Source organism: Mustela putorius, unplaced genomic scaffold (assembly GCF_011764305.1).
Source record: "Mustela putorius furo isolate JIRA1106 unplaced genomic scaffold, ASM1176430v1.1 tig00003972_pilon_pilon_pilon, whole genome shotgun sequence".
Lineage (NCBI taxonomy): Eukaryota > Metazoa > Chordata > Mammalia > Carnivora > Mustelidae > Mustela > Mustela putorius.
The window spans coordinates 17,941,400-17,967,430 of NW_025422115.1; the positions used below are offsets into that span (position 1 = coordinate 17,941,400).

Genomic DNA, 26,031 nt, shown 5'->3' on the forward strand with positions numbered 1-26,031 from the left:
TGCTCCTTCTGACAGGAATCCAGGGCCTTATCTGTACCCCAAGAAATGCCACTGGTCTCTAGTTCCCTCCTCAATAAAAGAGACTGACAGTTCCAACAAAGAGCGCCCTTATCAGATTTCAGCCAGGGAGCCTGAGGCAGCCTGAGGGACAGTGTAGAAAAGGCTTTTATGAGGGCCAGGGACCCTCATAGCGAAGCTATGGGGCTCCTGGGACTTTAACCCTTGGGTGGTGGGAATGCCGCAGGGCACTGGCACTTGCAAGGCCAAAGCTGTCATCAGAAGTTTCCAGCCAGATGAAGCCAAACAAAAAAAAATCCTGCTCCCTGGCACTTTGCTCTCCTTCCTGCCGCTCAGACTGCAGAGACAGAGCTAGGGCAGGGGTGAAGGCAGACGGAGTAGATGGCCTCCTTGGGCAATGGAGGCAAAGATGGGAGATGGCAGGAGTGTGGGAGGGAGGGTGACTTCCTCCCCACCGCAGAGAATAGGCCCATTCCAATGAGACCAGACGCAACTGGGGGCACGGACCCCAGACAGAGTCACATAGCTGCCTTCCTGCCCACTGATCAGGGGTGAGGGCCCAGGACCCAGGACATGGCCCTGCCAACGACCCTCGCTGCTTTTTCTTGGCTTTAAAAAAGATCATTAATCATTTCCACTGTCTGTCAAGAGAGCTGGGCAGCTGAGTGGAGAGCCTGGAAGAGTTAAGACCCATGTGAAGCAGGGAATGCGCACAGACAGGCTTCCTGTCCATTCCTCTGCATATTAATTCTTGCCCTGCTCTGGTCTTGCTGCCCAGGAACAGGCAGAGAAATGACTGGTAATTTTCCTCCTGTTTACGTACAAAATACCTCACACTAGGAAACTGGGCAGTCGCGTCAGGCAGCGTGCAGTGCAGTGGAGTGTAGTCGACTGCTCCATGAGCAGAGCAGAGGCAAGAGGCCCAATACCCCAGTTTGCGCTGACAGGTGTCTTGAAGCCTTCTGCCTCTGATTTCCCACGGAGCAGGTCTGACAGATACCTGCTACAGAGCACGAAGCTGAAGGTCACAGCTTGCTGGCTTCTGCGGACACCCCTATAACCATAACCACTCCTCAGATCAAAATACACCAGGTCTCCAGTGCTGCAAGAAATTCTCATGCCCCCACCCAATCAAAATGCATCTCCCACCTCTTCCCTCCTAGGCGACAGCCCTTTTCCTGACCTGTATCACCACAGGTGATTTTTTTCAACTTTGTGTACTTGTAACCATGGCGGATCTCCTCTCTTGTGTCTGGCTTCTTTTGTTCAACATTAGGTCTGTGAGAGCAGCAGTTCATTCCTCTTTATTGCGTGCACAATTCCCTACAGGACTGTGCCACCGTTTGTCCATCCACCGCTGAGGGACACTGGGGTTCTTTCCAGTTTGGGCTCTAACAAACAGTACTGCTCTGAAGACTCCTGAGACGTTTTTCAGTGAACGCAGCATTCACTTCTGTTGCGTACACGCCCAGCAGTGGAGTCGCTGGGTATCAGAGTCGGCCTGTGTTTAGCTGTAGTAAATCCTTCCAAGTACATTTCCAAAGTGCTCGTGCCCATTTATACTCCTAGCAGCCATGCGTGGGAGCACTGGCTGTACCACAACCTGAGAGGTTCCCTTTAAACTCCTCACTCTTCATGATACTCTAGCTCAGACTAATTGCTTTAGGTGAAGGTCAATGTTAAACACTGTGTTCTCCTATGGCTAGTAATCAAATGAAGATTAGGGCTGTGTTGTCTCCTTGCTTAAAAACTCTGTTCAGGGGCGCCTGGGTGGCTCAGTGGGTTAAAGCCTCTGCCTTCGTTCGGCTCAGGTCATGATTCCAGGGTCTTGGGATCGAGCCCTGCATTGGGCTATCTGCTCAGTGGGAGCCTGCCCCACCACCACCTACTTGTGATCTCTGTCAATTAAATAAAATCTTAAATCTTAAGATCTTAAGTCTTAAAACAAACAAAAACCAACCCTGTACAGAGAAGTTGGCCAAGGAGTTAGGAGGAGGTGAACCACTGGGTTTTTTTCTGCTTTGACTGCTGCTGATCAATAGACCTGGCTAGTGTCTCTAGGAGCGGTGGCAAAAAGTTGATGGGGAAAGGCACAACTCAAGGGCCTAGGATAGTGTGCTAGGAAAGCTACAACAACCCAGCAGGCCTAGGGAGTACATGGCTGTCCTCTATTGTCAAACCACAGCACTAGCTTCACCACAAGTCTAAGTGTAACCAAAGCCTTCCTTTAGACTTTTTGGCACCAACCCTGAGGTACTAAATATTAGTTCACCTGGAACAAAGAAGGCAAAACTATCAACTCCGTTTTACCAAGCGCTGAAAGTATCAAAGTATCAATAAAAGAGTGCGGGGGGGTGGGGTGGGGGAGGAGGGCACCTGGGTGGCTCAGGTCATGATCTCGGGGTCCTGGGATTGAGCCCCATCCTGGGATCCTGGCACAGTGAGGGATCTGCTTCTCCCCTTCCTCTCCCTCTGCCCCTCTCCCCAGCTCATGCTCTCTTTCTCTCTCAAATAAATAAAATCTTAAAAATTAAAAAAAAAAAAAAAAAAGATTTGACGCCAAAGGGGCTGAATTTAATGACAAAATTGGGCTCTTCAAATTAATCATGTCTTCCAAAAACTAGGATCCCTTCTGTTATCATGGATAACTGAACAGATATAGAGTATTAAATGACTATTACAAGTGGAAAAAAAGAAAAAAGTATAATAAAAAAAGTAATAGTAGTTGGAACACGTGGGGAGAGAAAAAGACCTAGCCTCAGACAAAGGCTAATTGTGAGGCAAAGATTTGCATTTTAGACTTTCATTTGGGGATAAAGTTTGAAAATGAAGCCCCATAGCCTATTTCATCTGACAAAGCCAACATATTTTAGTCTATCAGGAAGAATGTCCATGGCACAGACCATTTACTTCAAGATACAAAGAATATATGAGAAACTGCCTCCACCAAAAGGCAAAGCAATATATGTCATGGACGTTTCCTTGCCTGAGATGGATAGATAAGCACACAACAGAAGGAAAAACACTCAAATTGCACTTTGGGGCAGACCAAACCCTTTTCCCACAGTAAATTCTTTGTATATACACATCAAGAACAGATCCAACAATCCATTTGGGAAAACCAAGGTCAGTTTGCAGCCTTGAAAAGAACTAGTGGGGGAAGGAGGGCAGCTCTCTGGGTGAGGTCTTGACAAGACTTGTCCTCTGTGTCACTAGGCAGTTCATTCACTGGTGTGTCCAGCTGGGGCAGGGAGAAGGTGCTCTGGGTGCACGCACGACGTGTCAGAGCTTCCGCCGCTTATGCCCCTGCCCCAACCCCATCCTGCCTGACAGATGGCAGCCTCCACGCCACTGTGAACAGTCACATCTGCCCTTCCCTGAGAGCTAGGCCTCACCCTGAGATGAAGACTCCTCTTCCATGAAGAGTTCTACATCTGTGTTAATCGGCCAGATGCTGGCAGACCCTACTGGACACCCCACTGTGGAGGCAGACCAGCATTCTCCGCAGGGCTCAGAAGGCTCAAGGAGAGACAAGGCTGCCCAATGTCCAAACAGGAAGTGACGGAGCTGCTGGCACTATGGGACCAGTTTCTCAAGGGCAGAAGAGGGAAAGAGCACTTGCCCAGGAGTTAGGGGACAAATGCTAAATTGGCTCTGTGGCCTTAGTCTAGTCCCTTAACCTGGTGAACTTTGCTCTCTCTACCCCTTTAGAGCTGGAGCTGTGGGGAGGGGATTGGAAAATGGGTTGACAGGAATCTCTAAAGTACAAAGGATATTAAAAATAACGGCGAAATCAATTTCTTTCTGTTTCATGGCCTAGGAAACAAGAAAACAAGCTTTTCTTCCTCACTGATGAAGAATGGAATTGTTTATAAGCCTCTGCTTATCAGACTTCCAAATTAGTCCCCCTCTGGCCTACCTAGATTGCCCCCTGGAGAATTTATCACAGAATGATATCTCAGAAACCATCCACAGTCAATTTAATTAGCCAGAGAATTTTATTTACAATAGTTTGGCTTTATTTTTGGCAAAGAAACGTGTGTGTATTTTCCATACACACATGTGTGCGTGTGCACACACAGCTAAAGGGAAGCCAGAAGGGGCATCAGAACTCTGAAATCTCACCAATCTTTCCAGAGCAACAGGGGGTGGGGAGGAGGAGAAGCAAAACCAACTAGTTTAGTTCAGTGTGGCTTAGACAAGGAAAGGGGAGAAGCACTTGGTCTTGGGGGTCCTTGGTATGGTTTATACATAACTGTTTGGATAGAATTGCTAGAGGGGCTTCTCTTCTCTTTTTGGTCACTGAGGGTGGCTCGTTATCTGTTGGAAGCTCAAAAGACACAGTCATGGATGTAATACAGAACTTGGAAGAAATTTCCAGATTAATTCTAATTGAACCCTCTCATTTTACATATAAGGAAACTGTGGTCCCCAGAAGCAGGATTTGCTCCAGATCATGGAGATTTGGGTGGGGGGATGTGAACCCAGCTTTGTACCCAGTCCACAGCACTCTCCCTGGCTATCTGCCTCCCCAAGGGGTGTGCCTGGGCCTCTTCTCAGGCTCCTTCTAGGGCAGCTTGCTCTGCTAGTGGGGCAGCAGTCATCAGGGTGGGAGTCACCCTGGTCTGGCCCAGAAACCAAGGTGCCTGGAGCCGAAAGGCCCATCTGTTGCAGTCAATTCACTCAAACACATTAACAAGCGAAGGAGACCCTGCACAAAGCAGCAGTTACGGCCTGGCCCTCTCCCACTGGACAGCCATTTTATCACCTGCAGCTGCGGCCGCTGGGGCAGCCTTCCGACCACTGCCTCCGAGCCCTGTTGTCTTCCTCTACGGTGCAGCCTGCAGTGTCAAAGCTGCCCAACCCCACTCCTGGCCCAGGCAGGAGTCACCAGGCCTCTGAAACTCAGGCTGTTTTCAGTGGCTCCTGTGAAATCTACGTTTCTCCTTCCCATTGGCTGTGGAGGAGTTGTTGCTGGCCTGCTACCGGCATCTCTGAGGCTTTTCCTCGGACCCAACTAATGACATCTGGCTCCTGAGTGCCGCAGACACTCTGATTCAGGGGTGAAGAATCAATCACCCATGTCCAGGGGCCCTTGAGCTCACCACTGTGTGAAGACCAAAGACAGCAAACTTCCCAGGAGTACAACTTTGATCTGCTCACAGCCCTCTTGAGCGCCCCCTCTAGGCTAGACCATTAGATGCGGGTTTCCAGGGAAGAGATCCCCTCCGGTTTAAAGGAACCCCCCTCCAGCCCTGCCTCGGTGCCTCCCTCTCCCCTCTCTACTGCATGTGTGCGTGCGCGCACACACACTGTTTGCCACAGCATGCTTCCAGAAGGCCCAGCATTGGCAACAATCGCTGTATTCTATGGGCACAGACTAGTGCTAACTTCTTGGCCAAACACGGCTCTCCACAGTGGGGTGCCAGCTGACTCAGCCAGGCCACAGACAACGGTTCTGCCAGCTGGGCCTGGGCCACGGGCAACCATGCTTCTGCCGCCGCCTGGGTGGGTCCCCCACTCCTGGTACCTCCTACTGGAAGTGCATTTCCTCTCAGAGGCCTCCCCTGTGCTGCAGCCCAGGACAGGGCCCCCACACCCACTCCTCTGGCACTCAGCCATGGGAGGAGCGCTGGTGATACTGCTCGGCACAGGCCCCCGCTGCCCTCGGGTCCTGCTACTGGGGTGGAGGGAAGATGATTTCCAGAAAGAATATCTCTCCAAAGTAAATTTTAGACCTTCATCCTCTTTCCCATCCTTCCATAGTAGTGGTTCTTAATGGGGGGTGGGGGATGGGTGTGACTTTGTCCTCCAGGGGACATTTACTCTATCTAGAGATATTCTGGGTTATCACGACTGGGAGGTGTCCCTACAACAAAGGACTATCCAGTCCCCAAAGTAAATATGCTGAGGCTGAGAAAACTCGTATTCGGATAACTAACAAATAGCAAAATGGACTCCTCTGTTCCTATGGGTGATGCCAGCAAACAGTGAAATACCTAGCTTATGTGCTGAGGACAGAACAAGATCTGTCGCGGCGATCAAAGGGAGTCCCTTACTCCCACTTTGGGGTCACTCAGAAATACACTCAACAGCAGTCTGGCAGTACCTGGCCACCGCGGAGTGGCCAGCTTGTCTGCACACGCTGCTTTTTGGTGCTGACTTCCAGTTATAGGGTGGCTATCTAAAGAGGGCCAGCTCCAGGCCTTCTGAGTAAGGAAAGCCTACAGGACTGCTCAGACGGCCAACACCTCTTGAGCACCTCCCAGTCTGGTGCTGTGCTAGCACTGCGGGCGCAAAGAACTAACCAACTGGCTGTCCTCAAGGAGCGCCTAGTCTAGTGAGGACACAGAGTAGTAAATAAATCATTTCTGAGATTCACTCTTGGCTAGGCTGATCTAACTTCCATTTTCCTTTCAAAAAAAATCCTTCTGGGAAGAGAGATGAACAATAAAGTAGAGAATAAAGCAGTGGAGCCACACTGCTGATTAAAATCTATACTGCTATGGCAGCCCCTCCGAGACGTGATCAGCTCCTGGGTTTGCACCAGCTGGGCTTGTGGAGCTTGTAAATAATTAAAAGGTAATTGGAAGGGAGACCAAAGTATTAAGTGGATTTTTCGCTCTCAGGGCAACCAGGGAGTTTCACTGCTGCCGGTCACATTATCTTTCAGGATTATATTCTTGTTTTTTACCGACACATGCAGCTCCAGATAGTAGTTGGGGGAGTAAACTAATTAGGCTGCTTAGACTGCTCTGAGAGGCCTGGCGATGGGAGGACACAGAGACACAAAACTTTCAGTCATCCTTGTTACAAACCAGCTGTCATGGGCACACTGCTAGGACAGCAGTGAGGATTTAGAATGTAAAGGAAGAGGAAGGAGCGGGAAAGAAAGGAGTTCACACAGAGTAATACCTGCTGGGGGCTGCCTTTAAGCTCAGCCTAAGAAGAAGAGGAGGATTTCAGTCCCAGATCCCAATAAAGGAGCTGACACAGAAGCCAAGGAAAGCAGGGTCCCAGGCAAGAGGCTGGTGGGAACAGCTCTCTCTTGTGTCCTAAGGGTAATGAGGGTGGAGCTATGCAGGTTGCTGTGGACCTTCTCCTAGAGAGGCTGGGTTTCTGACCATGCTTCCTGAGGGCTGACCTGGCCGGTGAACCCAGCGCTATGACAGGATATAAAGCCAGGAAGTTGAGTCACTGGGGCTCAAGACTCAGTCACGTCAGGGTCCAACGTGGAGATGGCTGGGGAACGGGGGGGTGGAAGTGAGAAAGAGAGATGGACAGAGAAGTGGGAAGGTGCATTATAAAGCAGATGCCCACATAACCTACAAACTGCAAGAACGCCCCAACCGAGCCAGTGGGTGCAAAAACCAAAGAGCCAATGGGTAAGAAAAAGAGAGTTAGCCTTCCCTTTTCATGGATCATCTCAGACCCTCTCACCAAATTCTATGGGACAATCATTCAGGGCAATCATTCTAGCCTTTTCTTGGGCTTTCTCAGTCTCTGTGAGACTAGGTACACCAACATGAAACCCCACATACTAGTTTAAAGTGATGTCTAAGGTTGCTAGAAGGCTAAGGAAAAAGTACCTTTGAATTTGAAATTATCTCCTAGAGACCAGTTAATCAGAAGAGAGCATCACAAATAAGGCAGGACAAAATTTGGATGGATTCATTTTCTGCCAGGGCCCTCTCTGCCCATTTCGATCTCATTGTCTGCCAATTCCTCTGCTAAGGCCAGAATCGATAATCAGGAAATGCTTCTTGTTCTCCTGGGCTAAGTAAGACGCTGGCACTCTGCATGGAGGATGGCTAACAGTAACTTGTGCACAGTAGGCATTCAATTAATACTCACGGAGTTGAAAAACTGAGTAGACTGCACACTCACCCCTCTTCTGCATAAAGATGAAGAGGTCATCCAGGAACTCTTTCCTTTCCGGATCACTGTCCAGTTCATACAGCTGCAATCCCGGTCCCCCCAGAAAAAAAACACAGTGAAAAATTCCAACTAATGCAGGAAGTCTCACACCAGAGATACACAATCTTCTCTCTGTATGACAACAGATATGACTCACAGGCCACTCCTGTCCTTACTCCTTGGGGATCAGATACAACAACCCACTGCAGAACTGCCCCTTTTGTTATCACAAAGGAAACATTACAGACCTTGGCAAAATCTCGAGAGATCTCTCTTCCCCGGCCTCCATCAGCATCATCACTCCAGGCCAAACCACCATTCTGAAGGGGAACAAAGCACAGAGTTCAGAAGGGAATAGGACAGAGTGGCAGAGGGAGGGACAATCATTCAGGGCAAAGACGAAGACCTTCAGCAACTGTGCTATCCTGGGCTTAGACCATAGAAGACTGCTCGGCTGACTGCCTCTGCCACTCCTATGGGACAGCTTCTTCTTTTGCTTTCAATTACATTCCAAAATAAGAGGGAGTCAGGTGGAAAAATCACATCCATTTGTTGGAGGAGGGTGGGTATTACTTTTCCTTGATAATCCTAGAAGACAAGGACACCAAGGCCCAACTTTTGGAGAACCTACTCATCCCTAGCTGATCTTCCAGAAACCATCACTCTGAGCTGTACTTCTTTAGGTTCTATACAGTATATGCATTTGTATGACTTTTATGGTGTGCTTAGATACTAAACGGTATGTTATAATGACACCTAGCCCAGCTTCCGTTATGACACTCTAAATGGAGGGCAAAGTGTCCCGGGAGCAGGACACAGGTCCTGAAGTTCTGGTCTCTTGGCCAAGCCTCCCCACTAGAAGCCGTAAGTCTAGAGAAAGGATGGTCCTCGGAGACTGACATTCTTTCCAAGGTACAGAGACTGTGTCACTGGGGTGAAATGCATTGCCATTAGAGAAATAATGAAAACCTAATGCTAATTTAATTGATTAGGTTAAACCAACACCACTCAGCCAAATAGGAGCAAATGGCAAATATGCCTTTGTTTATGTTCTTGGAACCTGCTTCCTGCCTTTATTCAGTTGCGTAACTCTTACTCCTCGGATTAGGTAACATCTTCTGGGGGAAGCCTTCCCCTCACTCCAGCCGTGCTAAGCACTCTGGAAGCAATCTCTGTATATTCTGAGGTTAGAACTTAACATATTTTGGAATTATCCATCATCCTCACCACATTGTAAGCTCAAGAACAAAAGTGTCTCATTCATGCTTGTAACCCCAGCAAAGAGCACACCACCTGGCACTTAATAGGCCCCAGTAAATGCTTGATGAACTATAACATTGCTAAAAGGCAGTAACTGGCTATTTGTATCAATTAAGCACCTCTTCTAAAAATACACACATCAGGAGCGCCCCGGTGGCTCAGTGGATTAAAGCCTCTGCCTTTGGCTCAGGTCATGGTCCCAGGGTCCTGGGATCGAGTCCCACCATCAGGTTCTCTGCTCAGCAGGGAACCTGCTTCCTCCTCTCTCTCTGCCTGCCTCTCTGCCTACTTGTGATCTCTATCTGTCAAATAAATAAATAAAATCTTAAAAAAAAAAAACCACACACACATCTACTGTACAGAAGAGTCAAAAAGGCTCTCTGCTAGTGGGAAACATGAATTGTCTATAGAAGTCTGCTGTTCATTTCTGCCATGCTGGTCCAGTGGAGGACCTCATAGACGGGACTGGACGAATGGAGCCCGTCACTCTTTCATTTCTACCCCCAGGACCACAGGCGCATGCGCAAATAGTTGGGGAGGGGCCTCTGGGGATGGGGAGCAGAGGTTTCTTGGGAGGACATTCTTTGGACTGCACAGGGATCGTGTTGTAAAACCTCATCAATAAAACAAAAGCCTCATCTAATTCCCTTCTTCCTAGCTCCCCCTCTAATCAAAGCTTGCCTGAAAGCCGGAGGTTATTATTTAGTCATATTTTGGGACCATACTTTGCTTCCCCTACTCAAAGAGGGCTCTGAGATGCAGACCTACTTTCTGATAGCAATTTAGTACACAGGGAGGTAAGTATAACCAAGAAGAACTGACACTCTGTCAGCTGAAATGGAACAGGCTAGACCAAATTGTTTCCCTACTTATCTCGTAAAAGATGTGTGTGAGGAAGTGCTCAGTAAATGCTATCTAAGTGCACTCATCATCTCCCCAGGCAGACGCCACCAGAGATCTCCCTACAGCTCTTCAGCTCAGGGAGGCCAATAACCAAGCAGGAGAAACACTATTAAACAACAACAACAAAAAAGAATAAAGAAAAAGGCTAAGATTCACCCCCACACTGTAATTACAGTGAACAGAAATCTGGTGTCATCTGGTGGCAACTAGCACAATGAATAATCAAGATGAATTATGCCTGTCAGGTCAGCAAAACCAGACGGAATTACAGTCCCCCTTTCAAAGGATGCAGGAGGTTGCCCTAATGCCCACTGATTTTGTTTGAGCCAGTAATTCCTGCTGGAAAGTCAATTATCCCGGGAGCCCCTATCGGCTGAAAGACATTTAATGGGGGATCACTGCCGCTTCTGTTATGTCAGCTGTTTACTGTGGCAGCTCAATTCCCAGCTCTCTCTAGCTGGGGATCTGAAGCGGATTCTGTTCACAGGAGGTTTCTTTCTCTATAGGTGACCAAGAGAGATGAAAACACAGTTTTTTGCTAATTACAAGTAACTTCCAGGCACTCAGAGCTTTCTCAGAAATGCTTTAACACTCAGCCAGGTGGGGAGGACGGAAGGGTGGGGAGGTCAGAATCCACAACCCAGAACCCAGACAGCGCTTCCCACAGCAGGAGATGAGCGTCAAAACAAGCACACCAGTGCAACCACCATGTGACTACGTGTGAAAATAAACACCCAGGTGTGAGGGCTCAGCTCTGGAACAGAGAAGAATGCCCTGGGGGGTCGGGAGGGGGTCTGGGGGCCAGCAGGACCCCTTGGCCTTCTCCAGCTCTGATCAAATGGAATCAGAACCTGAGCGGGAGGGTCGGACTTGGCACTAGCTATGGCCTGCTAAATAGGAAACACTTAAAAATCTGCGTAGTGATGGGATTTTAGCATAAAGCACCCTTGGCTCAGTGACCGCAGAGGACAGGGAGATTTGCCAGAACAGGATGGAAAGAGGGCATCCAACTCTTTGGGCAATCCTACAGTTCAACCCATTCCACAGATAGGAATTTTAGTGATGATTTAAAGAAAACACAGGGCAAGAGTTTCCCATGAGTGGAGGTGTTCTCTTTTGTCCAAGGAAAGGATGGGCCATTACTTCATCTAAAATACTCAGCTGGGGTTGGTGGGGAAATGTCCACTCTCTGTGCATTATTCTCTTTGTCTTGGGGCAGTTAAACCCTGCTTCACAGGATTTTCTAGCTGAAGTGAGAGTAATTCCTGGACCTGCCCACCCTTTACAGTCCTGCTGGAATGTTGCCTCCCCCCCACAGGAAGCCTCCCGCCTCTGCCACCGGGCAGAATCCACGCCTTTCTCCTCTGGGCTGTCACCTGGTGTGCTGGCGACTTGTGCCCCTGCCTCTGTCCCCTGTCCATGCCCATCGGGGTATCCCCAGGCCCCAGCACATAGAAAGTGCAGACAGGTATACTGAAAGGCAGCGATCTCCAACCCTACAACGCCTCAGTTCTCCCCCTTTTCACAGGGAGGACTACAGGCTTCCACGGCTATCTTCTCGGTTCTTCGCTCTGACCAACTACTGCAGAACACAGCCCCCTTAGGCACCTGGAGTTTGTGCGCTGGTTTCTTAGCCTATCCCCAGGCTGTGGGTGTGACTGCTGGAAGCTGAGGGATGATTTATTTCTTGGATGCCAAGTGTGGCCAATGCAGACCATGGTAGGGAGGCAACTGGGGAGCGGTAGACGTGAGTGTGGGGAACACACGTCCAAAGGGAGCCAGCTCAACACTGTTGAGGGGTCCCCAAGAAAAACATTTCAGTTTACGGCCCAGGGGAACAGGCTCTGTGACAGGGAGGCCAGCAGCAGCCAGTGCTCACTGACGGCCATTTACAACCTTCCCAGCCTCTCCTACTTGAGAACTCTCTTAACCGCTTTGATCTCACCAGGAGCTCACAGGAAACTGACAGTTTGTTCCCAAATACCAACCCAAGACTAGCTTTGGCTACTATGTCTACATTCAGCTTCTTTCCCCCAGGGAAGCCACAGTGTCCTGCCTTTAAATCCCTCAAAAATGGCAGCAAAAGAAGGCTGGGGGAAGGAGAGAGGGGAGCAGCAAGCTGATGTCTGTGTATCTCCTGTGCAGCAAGGGCTGGGCCAGGGGCTTAGCAGGCCTTTTCTCACTGAACTATGATTTAGAGGTGGGAGAACAGAGGCTCAAAGAGCAAACTGCTTAACTGGCCAGGGGTCACAGAGCTTCCAGGTGGCAGCACAGCATATAACGAACCCAGGTCTGGCTCTCTCTGTTAACACTGCTCTGCCTGGTGGGCAGAAAGAAGAGCACAAGGTGTTCTCGCAGGGACATCAGGAAAGGAGAGAGGGAGGAGAAGAAAATCCTCCTGGCTACAGAATGCCTGCAATGCCAAGTCATGGCCCTCGGGGTTCCTCTCATAGGAAGATTCTTTTATTCCCTGATTCATCTCATTGGTGACATCTGGGAAGGCCAGCCAAGCAGGAAACCAGCCTTCACACATCATCAGCGGAGACTTATCTAGGGTGCTGGGGGGTACTGGAATAAAAATTGTTAACCTTTCACCACTACTTCCAGAACAGAACATCTGGGGCAGGATCCCCCACCCCGCCACCCCACCCCCCACCCCGCTTCCCCCAGAGCCAGGGCATCAGGGGAAAGAGAAAGAGAGATAAGTAGGTTTTGCCTCTGGGAGGACTGGTGGAATATGGCACCTACCACTACAACTCGCTCATAAAAGGCCTTTGAAAACAATAAATCAGTCTAACCTGACAGCTTCTCAAAATTAACATAGTGCTTCCTCAATACCTCAACCCTGGAAGATCAAGAAGACAGAGGGGAAATGTATTCACTCCTTTAAAAATTTAAAAAGCTACCTTTGTAGAAGAAGGGTGTTTTTTTTGTTTTGTTTTGTCCTGTTTTTCCTTCTCTCTGTAAAGCCCTGGAAGACAGAACTAGAGTCATGGGGCAGAATTCGCCAGGAGGACAATTTCAAGTGGACAGAAGAAGGACTTCTCTAACGATCCGAACAGTTCAGGGATGAAGGGGGCCTTCTCAGGAGGTGGGGGGGCAGGTTCCTGTCCCTAGAAGGCCATCTGTCTGGGATATCACGCTGTGGAGTCCAACATGAGACCGGGCTGGAGGAGAGGGCCTCTAGGGGCCCTTTCTGTTCTGAGAAGCAAAGACCTTGTGACAAATTCATTCAACGCTGATTTCCTGAGAATCCACACCAGGTAGAGCCTTGTGCAAGCTGCTGAGAATACCCCCACCCCCCAAAAAGTGATTCTCCCCACTGGGAGTTTTACCACATGGTTGGAAAAACAAGCTAGACACACACAGCATTTAATAGAGCAAGCCAAAGTGCCGAAAAAAAGTGCCCAGGAGGTGGAAGAAAGGAGGGCGGCTCAGAGGTGGAGATAAAGCCCGCCTGGAAGAATGGGCTGAGGGGAGATTTACAGTGTAAATGAGCATGGAATGGGGGGATAAACAGGGCGTGTTTTGGCAGGGAGGATGCGGGAGAGTCTGAGTGGCTGAGGTGGAAACAGGCTGTGAGATGCCTTGAATACCATGAGAAAATTTAAACTCTGAACTGTGAACAGAGGGAGGCAGTGGATGTTTTCTGAACAGAAAAATAAATAATTAAACCAGTGTTTTAGATGATTTTAATGACCTACTTTAGAGAGAATAGAATAGAGAATAGAATCCAAATATACAAACGTATGTGGATACCATTTGCATTAAGATTAAATGGATTAAATCCCATTGAAAATGAGATTTTCACTTTTCAACTTTTCTTTATATTCATTCACATATATTTATTTGATCACCTAGGATATACTAGATACTGTGAAGGGTTCTGAGGGAAAAAAGAACAAGCCAGTTACGAACCTCTGACCTTGTGGATCTTAATGGAAAGAAAGATGATTAAAAGAAAATGGCTGATTTTTTCTAGATTAACTTTGACTCATCTGTGAAGCCCCATCACTTGCTCTCCTGCCTCTCCCTTGCCTCCAGTGAAAAAAATCTGGATTGCAATGAAATGATAGAACAATTTTGTGAACTAACACCTTCACAATATGTAGTCTTTCCAGTATGGGAGCAGTATGACTCTTCATTTAACAACAGTTACTTTGAATGGCTCTCAATAATGGCTTGCAATGCGACATACTACTTTTGTACACTGCACAGAAGACCAGAGAGGGAAAGCCAGCACCGGCACTGGCTGGCTGTGCCGAAGCCATGCAGAATCCAGGGTGGGACAGGGGGCAGCAGGACCAGGGAGAAATGACAGGATCGTACTAAGAGGCCGAAAAGAGAAAGAGGATGAACGTGAATCTCATAATGAGAAAGGTACCTTCTGATGGAAAGGGAGAGACGCTGGGCAAGGAACCAAGCAGGAGGCCTTTGAGCACTAATGAAAACAAGACTACTGTCTCTGGTCTGAGAAAGGGAGGGAGAGAGAATATCCCACAACCCTGGAAGAAGCCAGGTTATGGTACCTGGCAGTGGCAAGAGCCAAGCTTCTAGGGAGGAGAAAGGGAGAAATCCAACCAGTGTTTCCTGACCCAAGAAGGCTATGTTGGGCCTTTCTTTTTACTGGGATTTGGGGAAAGGAAGGGAAAAAAAAAAAAGGCACAACCAGACCACGCCTCCAAGATCTTAGGAGCCAACACTACATTCCTTAGAGCCGTACCTCCCCAGAGACAGGAGCGCCTGACTTTAAAAGCAATTAAGTATCTAGGCTATTTTAGGATTACTCCTTGACCACCTGGAATATCTTATTAAAGCACAGCTCAGATGTCCAAAGCAATTTTAGTTCCCATTCCTCACTCCTCCCCAAGGCAAGTGTTAACCCTTTCCTTCAGACTGAAAGTACAGAGGCTAAGCTTCCAACTCCTCACTTGGGCTCCCCGTATTCTTAAACCTCTAAACACCATCACGCATACTGACAACCCTTATAGAGATTCTTGAGTATTCTCGGAAAACACAGAACAGTAATTTGTTTCTGTTCTCTCTACTCTATAATCTAATAGATTCTGAACCCCAAGGTTAAGGATCTGGGCAAATTCCTGGGGCCTGAATCTCAAAGTAGTCATTAGCAAAGGAACTAAACTTCAAAGGGGCTGATCTCAAACTCATAGATACTATTTAATTGCTTTGAGTATATGTGCTGCCGAAGGGAGCACCTATTTAATTGCTTTGAAATATAAAATGTAACCCAAGTATTTGGGCTGAATATTGCTGTTGTTACTACTGTAACTTTTTAAAAATAAGCAACCCATACTACCTTCTCTTTGGCTAGACCCAGGCTCTACTTTAGGCATCACCTCTACAATACTGTGACTGCTCTGATGCTGGCCAGGCTGATGACGCTGTAATGTTCAAAGTCCAATTCCCAGATCTTGGTAGGAAGGAAAGAAAAACATCTTTGCCCTCCCACCACTTTTAACCAATTCCAGGAGGTAATGAGACATGCACAAGGGGCTAATGAGCAGGATTATAGAAGAATCCTAAAAGGCGACCGGAGCCCCAGGAAGTAAAACAGATATTGTTATAAGCAACACTGTTGGACTACAAAACCCTCCTGATAAGATCAGGATTACTGCTCTTAGCTAAATGGCTCCGGCCTTGGAAGCACAGAGTTATAATTATCAGATGCACACCTTCCGCTGTCAGGTAACTTTAGCAGGAACCAGAAAGCACTCCCCTACCCCCTTACAAGCAGCAAAGCTCAATTCAAAGTCGGTGGCTTGGAAAAAGAGCGAAGGGACACTTTTCTGATTAGGCAGTAGAAAGGAGGAAGTGTGGGGGTCGGGGGAGGACAGCAGTCCTACCTTCCCTGTCTAGACACACAGTCCCTCCCAGCCATAACCAAGAACACTGCCCAGAAATGGAGAGTTGCTACAAAAGGAGGAAGAAAAACTAAAGTGCAGTGTTGGTGAAGTGTTGTCTACCGACTGGCCCAGCCAAGTCTAAGTCCGCCACAGAGCAAAATCCCAGCTCCTGCTCCCAGCAGAATTCCAGTAGGCAGCCCTGCTCACTCCACCCTGTGAGCTACCTGCCCCTGAACTCCCACGGCCCTCCATTTAACCCCACGGAACTCTGAGGGCCAGTGGCGGACAGCTGAGGAGACCACCTCATCTGACCTTCATCTGACAGAAGGGGAAACTGAGGTCTGAGGTTAGGAAACTTGCCCGAAGTCAGTGCTTCAGAAACTTGTTTCAAGAAAATTCACAAAACTTTTTTTTTCAAGCTATATTTTTATAAAAGAATTATTTATTTCTGAGAGACAGAGAGAGGGAGAGAAGGAGCAAGGGTGCATGGGAGAGGGGAGCAGAGAGAGAGAGAAAGGGAGAGAGAATCTGAAGCAGGATCCCTGCTGAGCCCGACAGGGCTTGATCCCAGGACCACAAGATCACGACCTGAGCTGAAACCAAGAGTAGGACACTTAACCAACCATGCCACCACAAATACATTTTTTTAAACAAAGGGTTTAATTTTTAACTCATCTCTACACACAACGTGGGGCTCAACTCACAACCCAAATGAATGTCAGTACCCAAAGAACAAGCTCCGAGCATAAACTCAGGAGGATCACCAAGTGATGAATTGGGGGAAAGCAAATACTTAAAAGAAGGTGGGCTTCGAGTTCTAAAAATACGGTTCTATTAAAGGGACCCAGAAGGCAACAGAAACCATTTCCTAAAGACAGCAGTTTAATTTTAAGGTTCAAAAGGGTAATAGAAAATTATATATTAAAAAGAAAAGAGAGAGAGAGAGAGGGAGGGAGAGTGAGAGAGCCCCTCATGCATATTCAATTTTACAAATTAACCAAGCTTTGAAAAATGATAAGATTCAATGGTAACAAGGGTTGGGGGAGTGGGATCTCCCATACTCCCATAATGGAAATGTAAAATTGGTATATCTTTCCAGAGAGTCACTTGCCTCAAAATGCCCATCCTTATAAAAACAGCAGCAGGAACAACAGATCATAATTGAGAACTTATTATATGCCACGCCCTGTTTCAGTATTTCACGTGTATTAAACATTTAAACCTCAGCACAGTTCTGAAGGGCTACTATAAAGACACCCATTTTTCAAACCAAAAAACTAAAGCACAAGGAAGGCATGAGGGAACACCTGGCAGAAGGCTGCAAAGCAACTGAACAGAGGTGTTGAGAGGTAAACACAACTCTGCTTGTAACTGCGTCACTGTCCCGTCTCCTCCTGATCTTGTAATTCTGTCCTATGAATCTACCCTAAGGAAATGACTAGAAATACAGGAGAGATTTATAACAGCAAAAAATTAGAAACAGCCCAGCTACCTGACATTAAGGCCAACAGGCAACACGTGAAGGTGCTATCTGTGGGGACAGAACACCTCCCAGCCAATCACAGAAAGCCCTGCTTTTGTGAACCACTGGGTCCCTACTTCACATCCTTCCCATTAATCCAGATGTAGTGAAGATCTACATATAAAAATGTAATCATAAAATTATAATAATATATATTTATAGCCCTGGGGAGAGGGGACCTTTTTAAATATGAGAGAAACCAAGAAGGGAAAGATCAATTGATTTAGCTACATCAAAATTTAAACTCCTACATAATGAAAGAATTAAAATATGAAAGACCAGCAACTGTGAAAAATTCTTGCCACATAAAAGACAAAAAGCCTTGGAGCACCTGGGGCGCTCAGTGGCTTAACGCCTCTGCCTTCAGCTCAGGTCATGATCCCAGGGTCCTGGCATCGAGCCCCACATGGGGCTCTGTGCTCAGTGGGGAGCCTGCTTCCTCCTCTCTCTCTGCCTGCCTCTCTGCCTACTTGTGATCTCTGTCTGTCAAATAAATAAATAAAATCTTAAAAAAAAAAAAAAAAGACAAAAAGCCCATGTGCAAGAGCTTTTACAGCTCAATAAAATAAGGTAACAGAATAGACAAATGGGTTAAGTCAACAAAAGACAACAAACCAAACTCATGGAATATAGCAAAAGCAGGACTAAGAAGGACGTTTACAGCAGTAAACACCTACATTAAAAAAGAAAATGTCAAACGACCTAACTCTACATATCAAAGAACTAGACAAGGAAGAACAAACTAAGCCCAAAGTTAGACGAAGGAAGGAAATAATCAAAATTAGAACAGAAATAAATATGACAGGCACTAGAAAAACAACATCAACAAAACTAACAGGTGTTTTTTTTTTTTTTTTTAAGATTTTGTTTATTTGACACAGAGAGATCACACGTAGGCGGAGAGGCAGGCAGAGAGAGAGAAAGAGAGAGAGAGAGAGAGAGAGAGAGAGGAGAAACAGGCTCCCTGCTGAGCAGAGAGCCCGATGCGGGGCTCGATCCCAGGACCCTGGGATCATGAACTGGGCTGAAGGCAGAGGCTTTAACCCTCTGAACTACCCAGGTGCCCCTAACAGTTGGTTTTTTGAAAAGGTAACAAAACTGTCAAACCTCGGGCTAAACTAAGAAAAAAAAGAGAAGACTCATATTTGTTTAAATTCAGAGATGAAAGAAAGATACTGCAATGGTTATATAAGAAGCTACTCTGAACAATTACATGCAAAAAACTTAATTTAGAGGCGCCTGGGTGGCTCAGTGGGTTAAGCCGCTGCCTTCGGCTCAGGTCATGATCTCAGGGTCCTGCGATCGAGTCCCACATCGGGCTCTCTGCTCAGCGGGGAGCCTGCTTCCTCCTCTCTCTCTCTCTGCCTGCCTCTCTGCCTGCTTGTGATTTCTCTCTGTCAAATAAATAAATAAAATCTTTAAAAAAAAAAAAAAACTTAATTTAGAGGGAATGTATAAATTCTTAGAAACTGACCCCCAACCAAGAGTGAATTAGGAAGAAATAGAAAATCTGAACAGACCTATAACCAGTAAGAAGACTGAATCAGAATCCAAAACCTTCCAACAAAGAAAAGCCTGGAACCAGATGGCTTCGCAAGTAAATTCTACCAAATATTTAAAAAATTAACATCCAATCCTTCCCAAACTCTTCTAAAATCTTAAAGAGGAAGGAATACTTCCGAATTCATTTTATGAGCTCAGCATTACTCAGATAACAAAGCCTGAAAATGACACTACAAGAAAACTACCTGATGAATACAGATGCAAAATCCTTCATAAAACACTGGCAAACCACAATCAACAGCACATTAAAAGAAGCATATACTGTGACCAAATGGGATTCATGACATGGGATATAAGGATGATTCAACACACAAAAATCAATCAATGGGATAAACCACATTAACAGATGGAAGGATAAAAATCATATGATTATCTCAATAGATGCAGGAAAAAATCTGACAAAATTTAAGTCCTTTCATGACAAAGATACTCAATAAACTAGGAACAGAGTAAATTACAAATTACCTCAACATTTTAAAGGCCATGAATGAAAAGCCCATACCTAACACCATACTCAATGGTGAAAAACTAAAGGCTTTTCCTCTAGGGTCAGGAACAAGGCAAGGATGCCTATTCTTGCCATTTCTATTCAACACAGTACCAGAAGTCCAAGCTGGAACAACTAGGCAAGAAAAAGAAATAAAAAGCATCCACACTAGAGAGGAAGAAATAAAAGTATCTCTATTCGCAGATGACATAATCTCATATGTAAAAACTCTAAAGATCCCCCCCCACACACAAAAAACCATTAGAACTAAGAGGTGGAGCACCTGGGTGACTCAGTCATTCATTAGATATCTGCATTCAGCTCATGTCATGATCCCAGAGTCCTGGGATCATGCCCTGCATTGGGCTCCCTGCTCAGTGGGGAGTCTGCTTCTTCCTCTGACCTCTCCCCTTTCATTCTCCCTCTCTCTCAAATAAATAAATAAATAAATAAACTCTTAAAAAAAAAAAAAAAATCAGTTGTATCACCATACACTAACAAGGAATTTCCAAGAAGTAAATTAAGAAACACAATCCCATATTCAATAGCATCAAACAAATAAAATACTCAGGAATAAACCTAACCAAGGAGGTGAAAGACCTGTATACTGAAAACTATAATACTGCTGAAAGAAATTAAAGAAGATACCAAAAAAATGGAAAGACATTCCATGGTTATGGATGGGAAGACTTAGCACTGTTAGAATGTCCATACTACCCAAAGAGATCTATAGGTTCAATCAACCCCCACCAAAATCCCAGTGGCATTTTAAAAAACAGAAATAGAAAGAACAACTCCAGAATTCATATAGAACCACAAAGGACCTTGAATAGCTGAACCAATCTTAGAAGAAAGAACAAAGCTGAGGCCTCACCCTTCCTCGTTTCAAAACACATCACATAACTGGGGTGCCTGGGTGGCTCAGTGGGTTAAAGCCTCTGCCTTCGGCTCAGGTCATGGTCTCAGGGTGCTGGGATGGGAGCCTGCTTCCCCTGCCTTCCCTCTCTGCCTGCCTCTCTGCTTACTTGTGATCTCTGTCTGTCAAATAAATAAATAAGAATCTTTAAAAAAAAAAAATCACAAAACCACAGTGACCAAAACACTATGGTATTCGCATAAAGACAGATAAATTATAGAGCAAGGGAACAGAACAGAGTCCAGAAATAACGAGCACACATATGGTTAACTGATCTTTGAAAGAGTACCAAGAATACACAACAGGGAAAGGGTAGTCTCTGCAACAAATGGTGCTGGGAGAACCAAATATTTACCTGCATGGAACGAAAATGGACTCTTAGCTTATACCATACATAAAAGACTTAAACATGGAACGAAAATGGACTCTTAGCTTATACCATACATAAAAGACTTAAAGAAACTATAAAGTTCCTGTTAGAAAATATAGGATGGAAGCTTTGTGACGTTAGTCTTGGCAATGATTTCTTGGATAGGACACATGCAACCACAGTAAAAAGACAAATGGGACTAACAAAATAAAAAGCTTTTGCACAGCCAAGGGAACAGTCAACATAGCAAGAGGCAACAGACAGAAAGGAAGAAAATATGTGCAAATCATATATCTGATTAAGGGTTAATATCTAAAAGATGTAAGAAACTCCTACAGGCGCCTGGGTGGCTCATTTGGTTAAGCACCCAACTCTTGATTTCGGTTCAGGTCATAATCTTGGGGTCATGAGACACAGCCCCATGTTGGGCTCCATGCTGAGCAGGGAGTCTGCTTCTCTCCCTCTTCCTTACCCTCTACACCTCTCCCCATCCCTCCTTAAATAAATAAATAAAAAAAAAAAAAAAAAAAAAAAAAAAAAGAAAAGAAAAAGAAAAAAAGAAACTCCTACAACTTATGGCCAAAAAAACCCCAAATAAACCAATTACAAAGGGGGCAAAGACTTGAATAAACACTTCTTCAAAGAAGACATACAAATGGCCAACAGACACATGAAAAGATGCTCAACAACACTCATCATTAGAGAAATGCAAATCAAAACCAGTAAGATATTACCCCACATCTGTCAGGATGGCCACTATTAGAGCAAACATAAAATAACAAGTATTGGAGAGGATGTGGAGAAACTGGAATCTTTGTGCACTGTTAGTAGGAATGTAAAATGGTACAGCCAATATGGAGAACAGTATGGAGGTTTCTGAAAAAATAAAAAAACAGAACTACCATATTATACAGTAATCCTAATTCTGAATATTTATCCAAAAGAATCAGGATCTTTTTTAAAAAAAATATTTTATTTATTTATCTGACAGAGACAGAGAGTACAAGCAGGGGAAGAGGCAGTGGGAGGGGGAGAAGCAGGTTCCCTACTGATCAGGGAGCCCAAAGCAGGGCTCGATCCCAGGACCCTGGGATCGTGACCTGAGCTGAAGGTAGATGCTTAACCAACTGAGCCACCCAGGCGCCCCAAGAATCAGGATCTTGAAGAGGTATTTTCACTCTTATGCTCACTGCAGCATGGTTCACAATAATCAAGAAATGGAATCAACCTAAGTGTTCATTGACGGATGTATGAATAACAAAGATGTGGTAAACCAGAAATAAACTCATGTTTATATGGTCAATTAATCTATAACAAAGGAGGAAAGAATACACAATGGGGAAAAGACAGTCTCTTCAATAAGTAGTGTTGGGAAAACTGGACAGCATGCAAAAAGCAAAAAGCATGCAAAAGAATGGAACTGGACCACTTTCTCGCACCAAACAAAAAAATAAACTTAACATGGATTAAAGACCTAAATGTGAGATCTCCAACAATAAAAATCCTGGAAGAAAACACAGGCAATAATTTATTTCACATTGGCCCTAGCAACATTTTCTAGACATGTCTAAATAAGCAAGGGAAACAAAAGCAAAAATAAACTATTGGAGTTATACCAAAATTTAAAAAACTTCTGCACAGCAAAGGAAACCATCAACAAAAGACCACCTACTGAATGGGATAAGATATTTGCAAATGACATATTCAATAAAGAATATCCAAAATATATATATGGAGCTTATACAATTCAACACCCCCCAAGCCTCAAACAGTCTGAGTTGAAAATGGGCAGAAGACCTGAATAGACATTTTCCCAAAGATGTACAGATGGCCAACAGACACAGGAAAAGATGCTCCACACCACTGACCACCAGGGACATGCAAATCAAAACCACACTATCATCTTACACCTGTTAAAATGGTCAGAATCAAAAAGACAAGGAGCGCCTGGCTGGCTCAGTCAGTGGAACACGTGAGTGTGTGAGTGGAACTTGGGCTGTGAGTTCAAGCTCCATGTTGAATGTAGAGATTACCTAAAAATAAAAATCTTAAAAAAAAAAAAAAAGACAAGAAATAACAAGTGTTGCTGAAAAAGTAACCCTGGTGCACTGTTTGTGGGAAGGAATGCAAACTGGTATAGCCACATCAGTAAGGAGGTTCCTTAAAAAATTAAAGAATAGAGAGGGGCGCCTGAGTGGTTCAGTGGGTTAAGCCTCTGCCTTAGGCTCAGGTCATAATCTCAGGATCCTGGGACTGAGCCACCCCCGCCTCTCTACCTGCTTGTGATCTCTGTCTGTCAAATAAATAAATAAACTCTTAAAAAAAATTAAAGATAGAAATACTGTATGATCTAGTAATTCCGCTACTGGGTATTTACCCAAAGTCAATGAAAACACTAATTCGAAAAGATACATGCCCTCCTATATTTACTGCAGTATTATTTATTATTTACAAGAGCCAAGATATGGAAGCAACTTAAAAGCCCACTGACAGACTGAATGAATAAAGAAGATGTAGTGTACACACACACACACACACACACACACGAAGAGGACTATCATTCAGCCATAAAAAAGAGTAAGATCTTGCTATTTGCAACGATATGGACAGACCTAGAGGCTGTAATGCTAAGTGAAATAAGTCAGAGAGAGAAAGACAAGACCCATACGATTTCACTTATATGTGGAATCTAAAAAACAAATGCATACACAAAAGAAACAAAGAAAAAGCAGAAACAGACCCATCAATGAGTGAACTGAGAAGAATGAACTGATTTTGCAAGAGGGGAGGGAGATAGGAGGTTGGGCAAAACGGGTGAAGGGGTGAGGAGAAGAAAGGTTTCTAGTTATGGAATGAGTAAATCATGGGGATAAAAGGTGTAGTAGGGAGAAGCTAGTGGATGATATTGTAACAGTGTTGCATAGTGACCAAGGGGAGCTACACTTGCTGTGCGCACAGCATAAAGTGGAGACTTGTGCAATCACTCTGTTGTACACCCGCAACTAATGTAACACTGCGTGTCAACTCTACTCAGTTGCAGACTACTACTGAGTCACTAAAAAGAAGAAAATCCTACAGGATAAGATGTGGTAACATGGATGAACCTGGAGAGCATTTTGTTAAATAATGTAAATCTCTCAATAAAAAGTTAAATGTAATGAAAGTGAACTAAGCCAGTCACAGAAGGACAGATACTGCATGATTCCACTTACATAACGTAACTAAAATAGTCAAACTCACCAAAGCAGAAAGGGGGATGGTGGTCACTGTGGTCTGGCAGGGAAGGGAGATGAAGAGTGGCTGTTCAAAGGGTTTAAGCTTCCATCATGCAAGTTGAAAAAGTTCTAGAGATCTTCTGGACAACATTGTTTATAGTTAATGTGTGCTGCACACTTAAAGTTTTTGTTAGGAGGGTAATCTCATGTAGTTTTTATAATTAAAAAAAAGAAAGGGAAAAAAAAGGCCACAAGCAGGATAAGACAAGAACAAATAAAAAGGCAAACAGGAAAAGATAATATAATATACATATACCCTCTGATACAACAAACACAATCTCTATGATAATCTCACCTACCACAGAAATGCAGACACAGTGTAGAGGGTTACACAGCATTTACAAAGATAGTTTAATTTATACTAAACACACACCACACACAAACACACACTCTCTCTCTTCCCTAACACGTTCTGCAACTATACAGTTAAGTAAGTAAACATATAGGAAAAGCCCTACAGGCTGATTCATGCCAAATGGCTGGCTAGCCAGAAAGGTTAGCCTCCTGCCAGACAGGGTGGGGTGGGATGGAAGAGAGCAGAGTATGCAACAGAACAATATATACATATATATGAGTGTGTGTATATACATGTATTTAAAGATTTTATTTATTTTTTTGACAGAGAGAGAGAGAGTACAAGTAGGGAAGCAGCAGGCAGAGGGAGAGGGAAAGGGAGAAGCAGGCTCTCTGCTGAGCAGGGAGCCCGATGAGGACGCTGAGATCATGACCTGAGCTGAAGGCAGAAGCTTAACCGACTGAGCCACCCAGGTGCCCCAGGACACTGTATTTTTTTAAACTAGGAATTTTTATTCTGTGTCTTCCTATGTGGTTTTAATTTTCCTGAGCATCTATTCATATTACTTATATAATTCTGAGATAAATGCTTATCAAAATATTAGTATGTAGCTCATTATGAACACACAGGGAAAGACAGCCATAATACTGAGTAAAACAGTACCTTATAGAATAACATGTAGAGTTCCTATTTTTGTTAAAAACAAGCAAAATGCATTTGTAAAGAAGAAAGTTCTGAAAAGACACAGAGTACCAAGTGTTAACAACAATGACCAACTGGAAGTCAGGTCTTTACTTTATACATTTCTATATTTCTAAAATTATTGAAGTTAATTTAACTTCTGTAATATGTTTTAAAAATATTGAACATTTAAAATAATTCTTTACAATATATTTTAATGATAAAAATTACTCATGGTCTACTAGGTGACAAAAGTTGGGCATAAAATCACAGGCATTTTTTTTTTTAAATCACAGGCATTTTTAAAAAAGATTTATATATCTATTTGAGAGAGAGTGCAAACACGCACTGTGAGGAGGGCCTGCGGGAGAGGGGCAGGACAGAGAGAATCTCAAGCAGACTTCCTGCTGAGTTCAGAGCCCTGAGCTGGGGTTTGATCCAAGGACCTGAGATCATGACTCAAGCTGAAACCAAGGCTCTGATGCTCAACGAACTGAGCCACCCAGGTGCTCCTACAAGCATTTTTTTTTTTTTTTTAACGCAAAGGAAATAAAGTTGACCCCTGAACAACACCAGGATTAGGAATGAGGAGTGCTGACCTCGCATACAGTGCAGAATCTCAGTGTAACTTTTGATTCCCAAAAAGCTTAACTACCAATAGCCTACTGTTGACAAGAAGTCTTACTGATAACATACAATTAACACATATTATGTGTGTGTGTGTGTGTATGTGTATATATATATAATATGCTGTATTTTTACAGAAAACTGAACTAAAAAATAGAAACAGTTATTTAAGAAAATCACAGGAAGAGAAAACATATCTGCAGTACTGTACTTTTTTTTTCGGGGAAAAATACACATATCAACGGACCCAACCAGTTCAAACCCATGTTGCTCAAGGGTCAACTGCACAAGAAAATATTTACAGTTACATCTAAGTTATGTGGTTATGGTGAT

The 26,031-nt window shown here is 44.8% G+C and overlaps 1 protein-coding gene across 5 annotated transcripts in view; it reads right to left on the minus strand.

Annotated features, from left to right (window-relative positions):
• ARID3B (AT-rich interaction domain 3B) overlaps nt 1–26,031 on the minus strand; it is a 55,343-nt gene that overhangs the window by 12,280 nt on the left and 17,032 nt on the right. For 3 of the 5 annotated variants that reach the window (XM_045070438.1, XM_045070439.1, XM_045070440.1), the window contains 2 exons: nt 8,184–8,255; nt 7,873–7,978 (listed from right to left, as the gene is read on the minus strand). In XM_045070438.1, the coding sequence (XP_044926373.1) occupies nt 7,873–7,978; nt 8,184–8,255 (178 nt within the window). The remainder of the gene's footprint in view (nt 1–7,872; nt 7,979–8,183; nt 8,256–26,031) is intronic. The other 2 variants (XM_004758417.3, XM_004758419.3) reach the window with 1 other exon arrangement.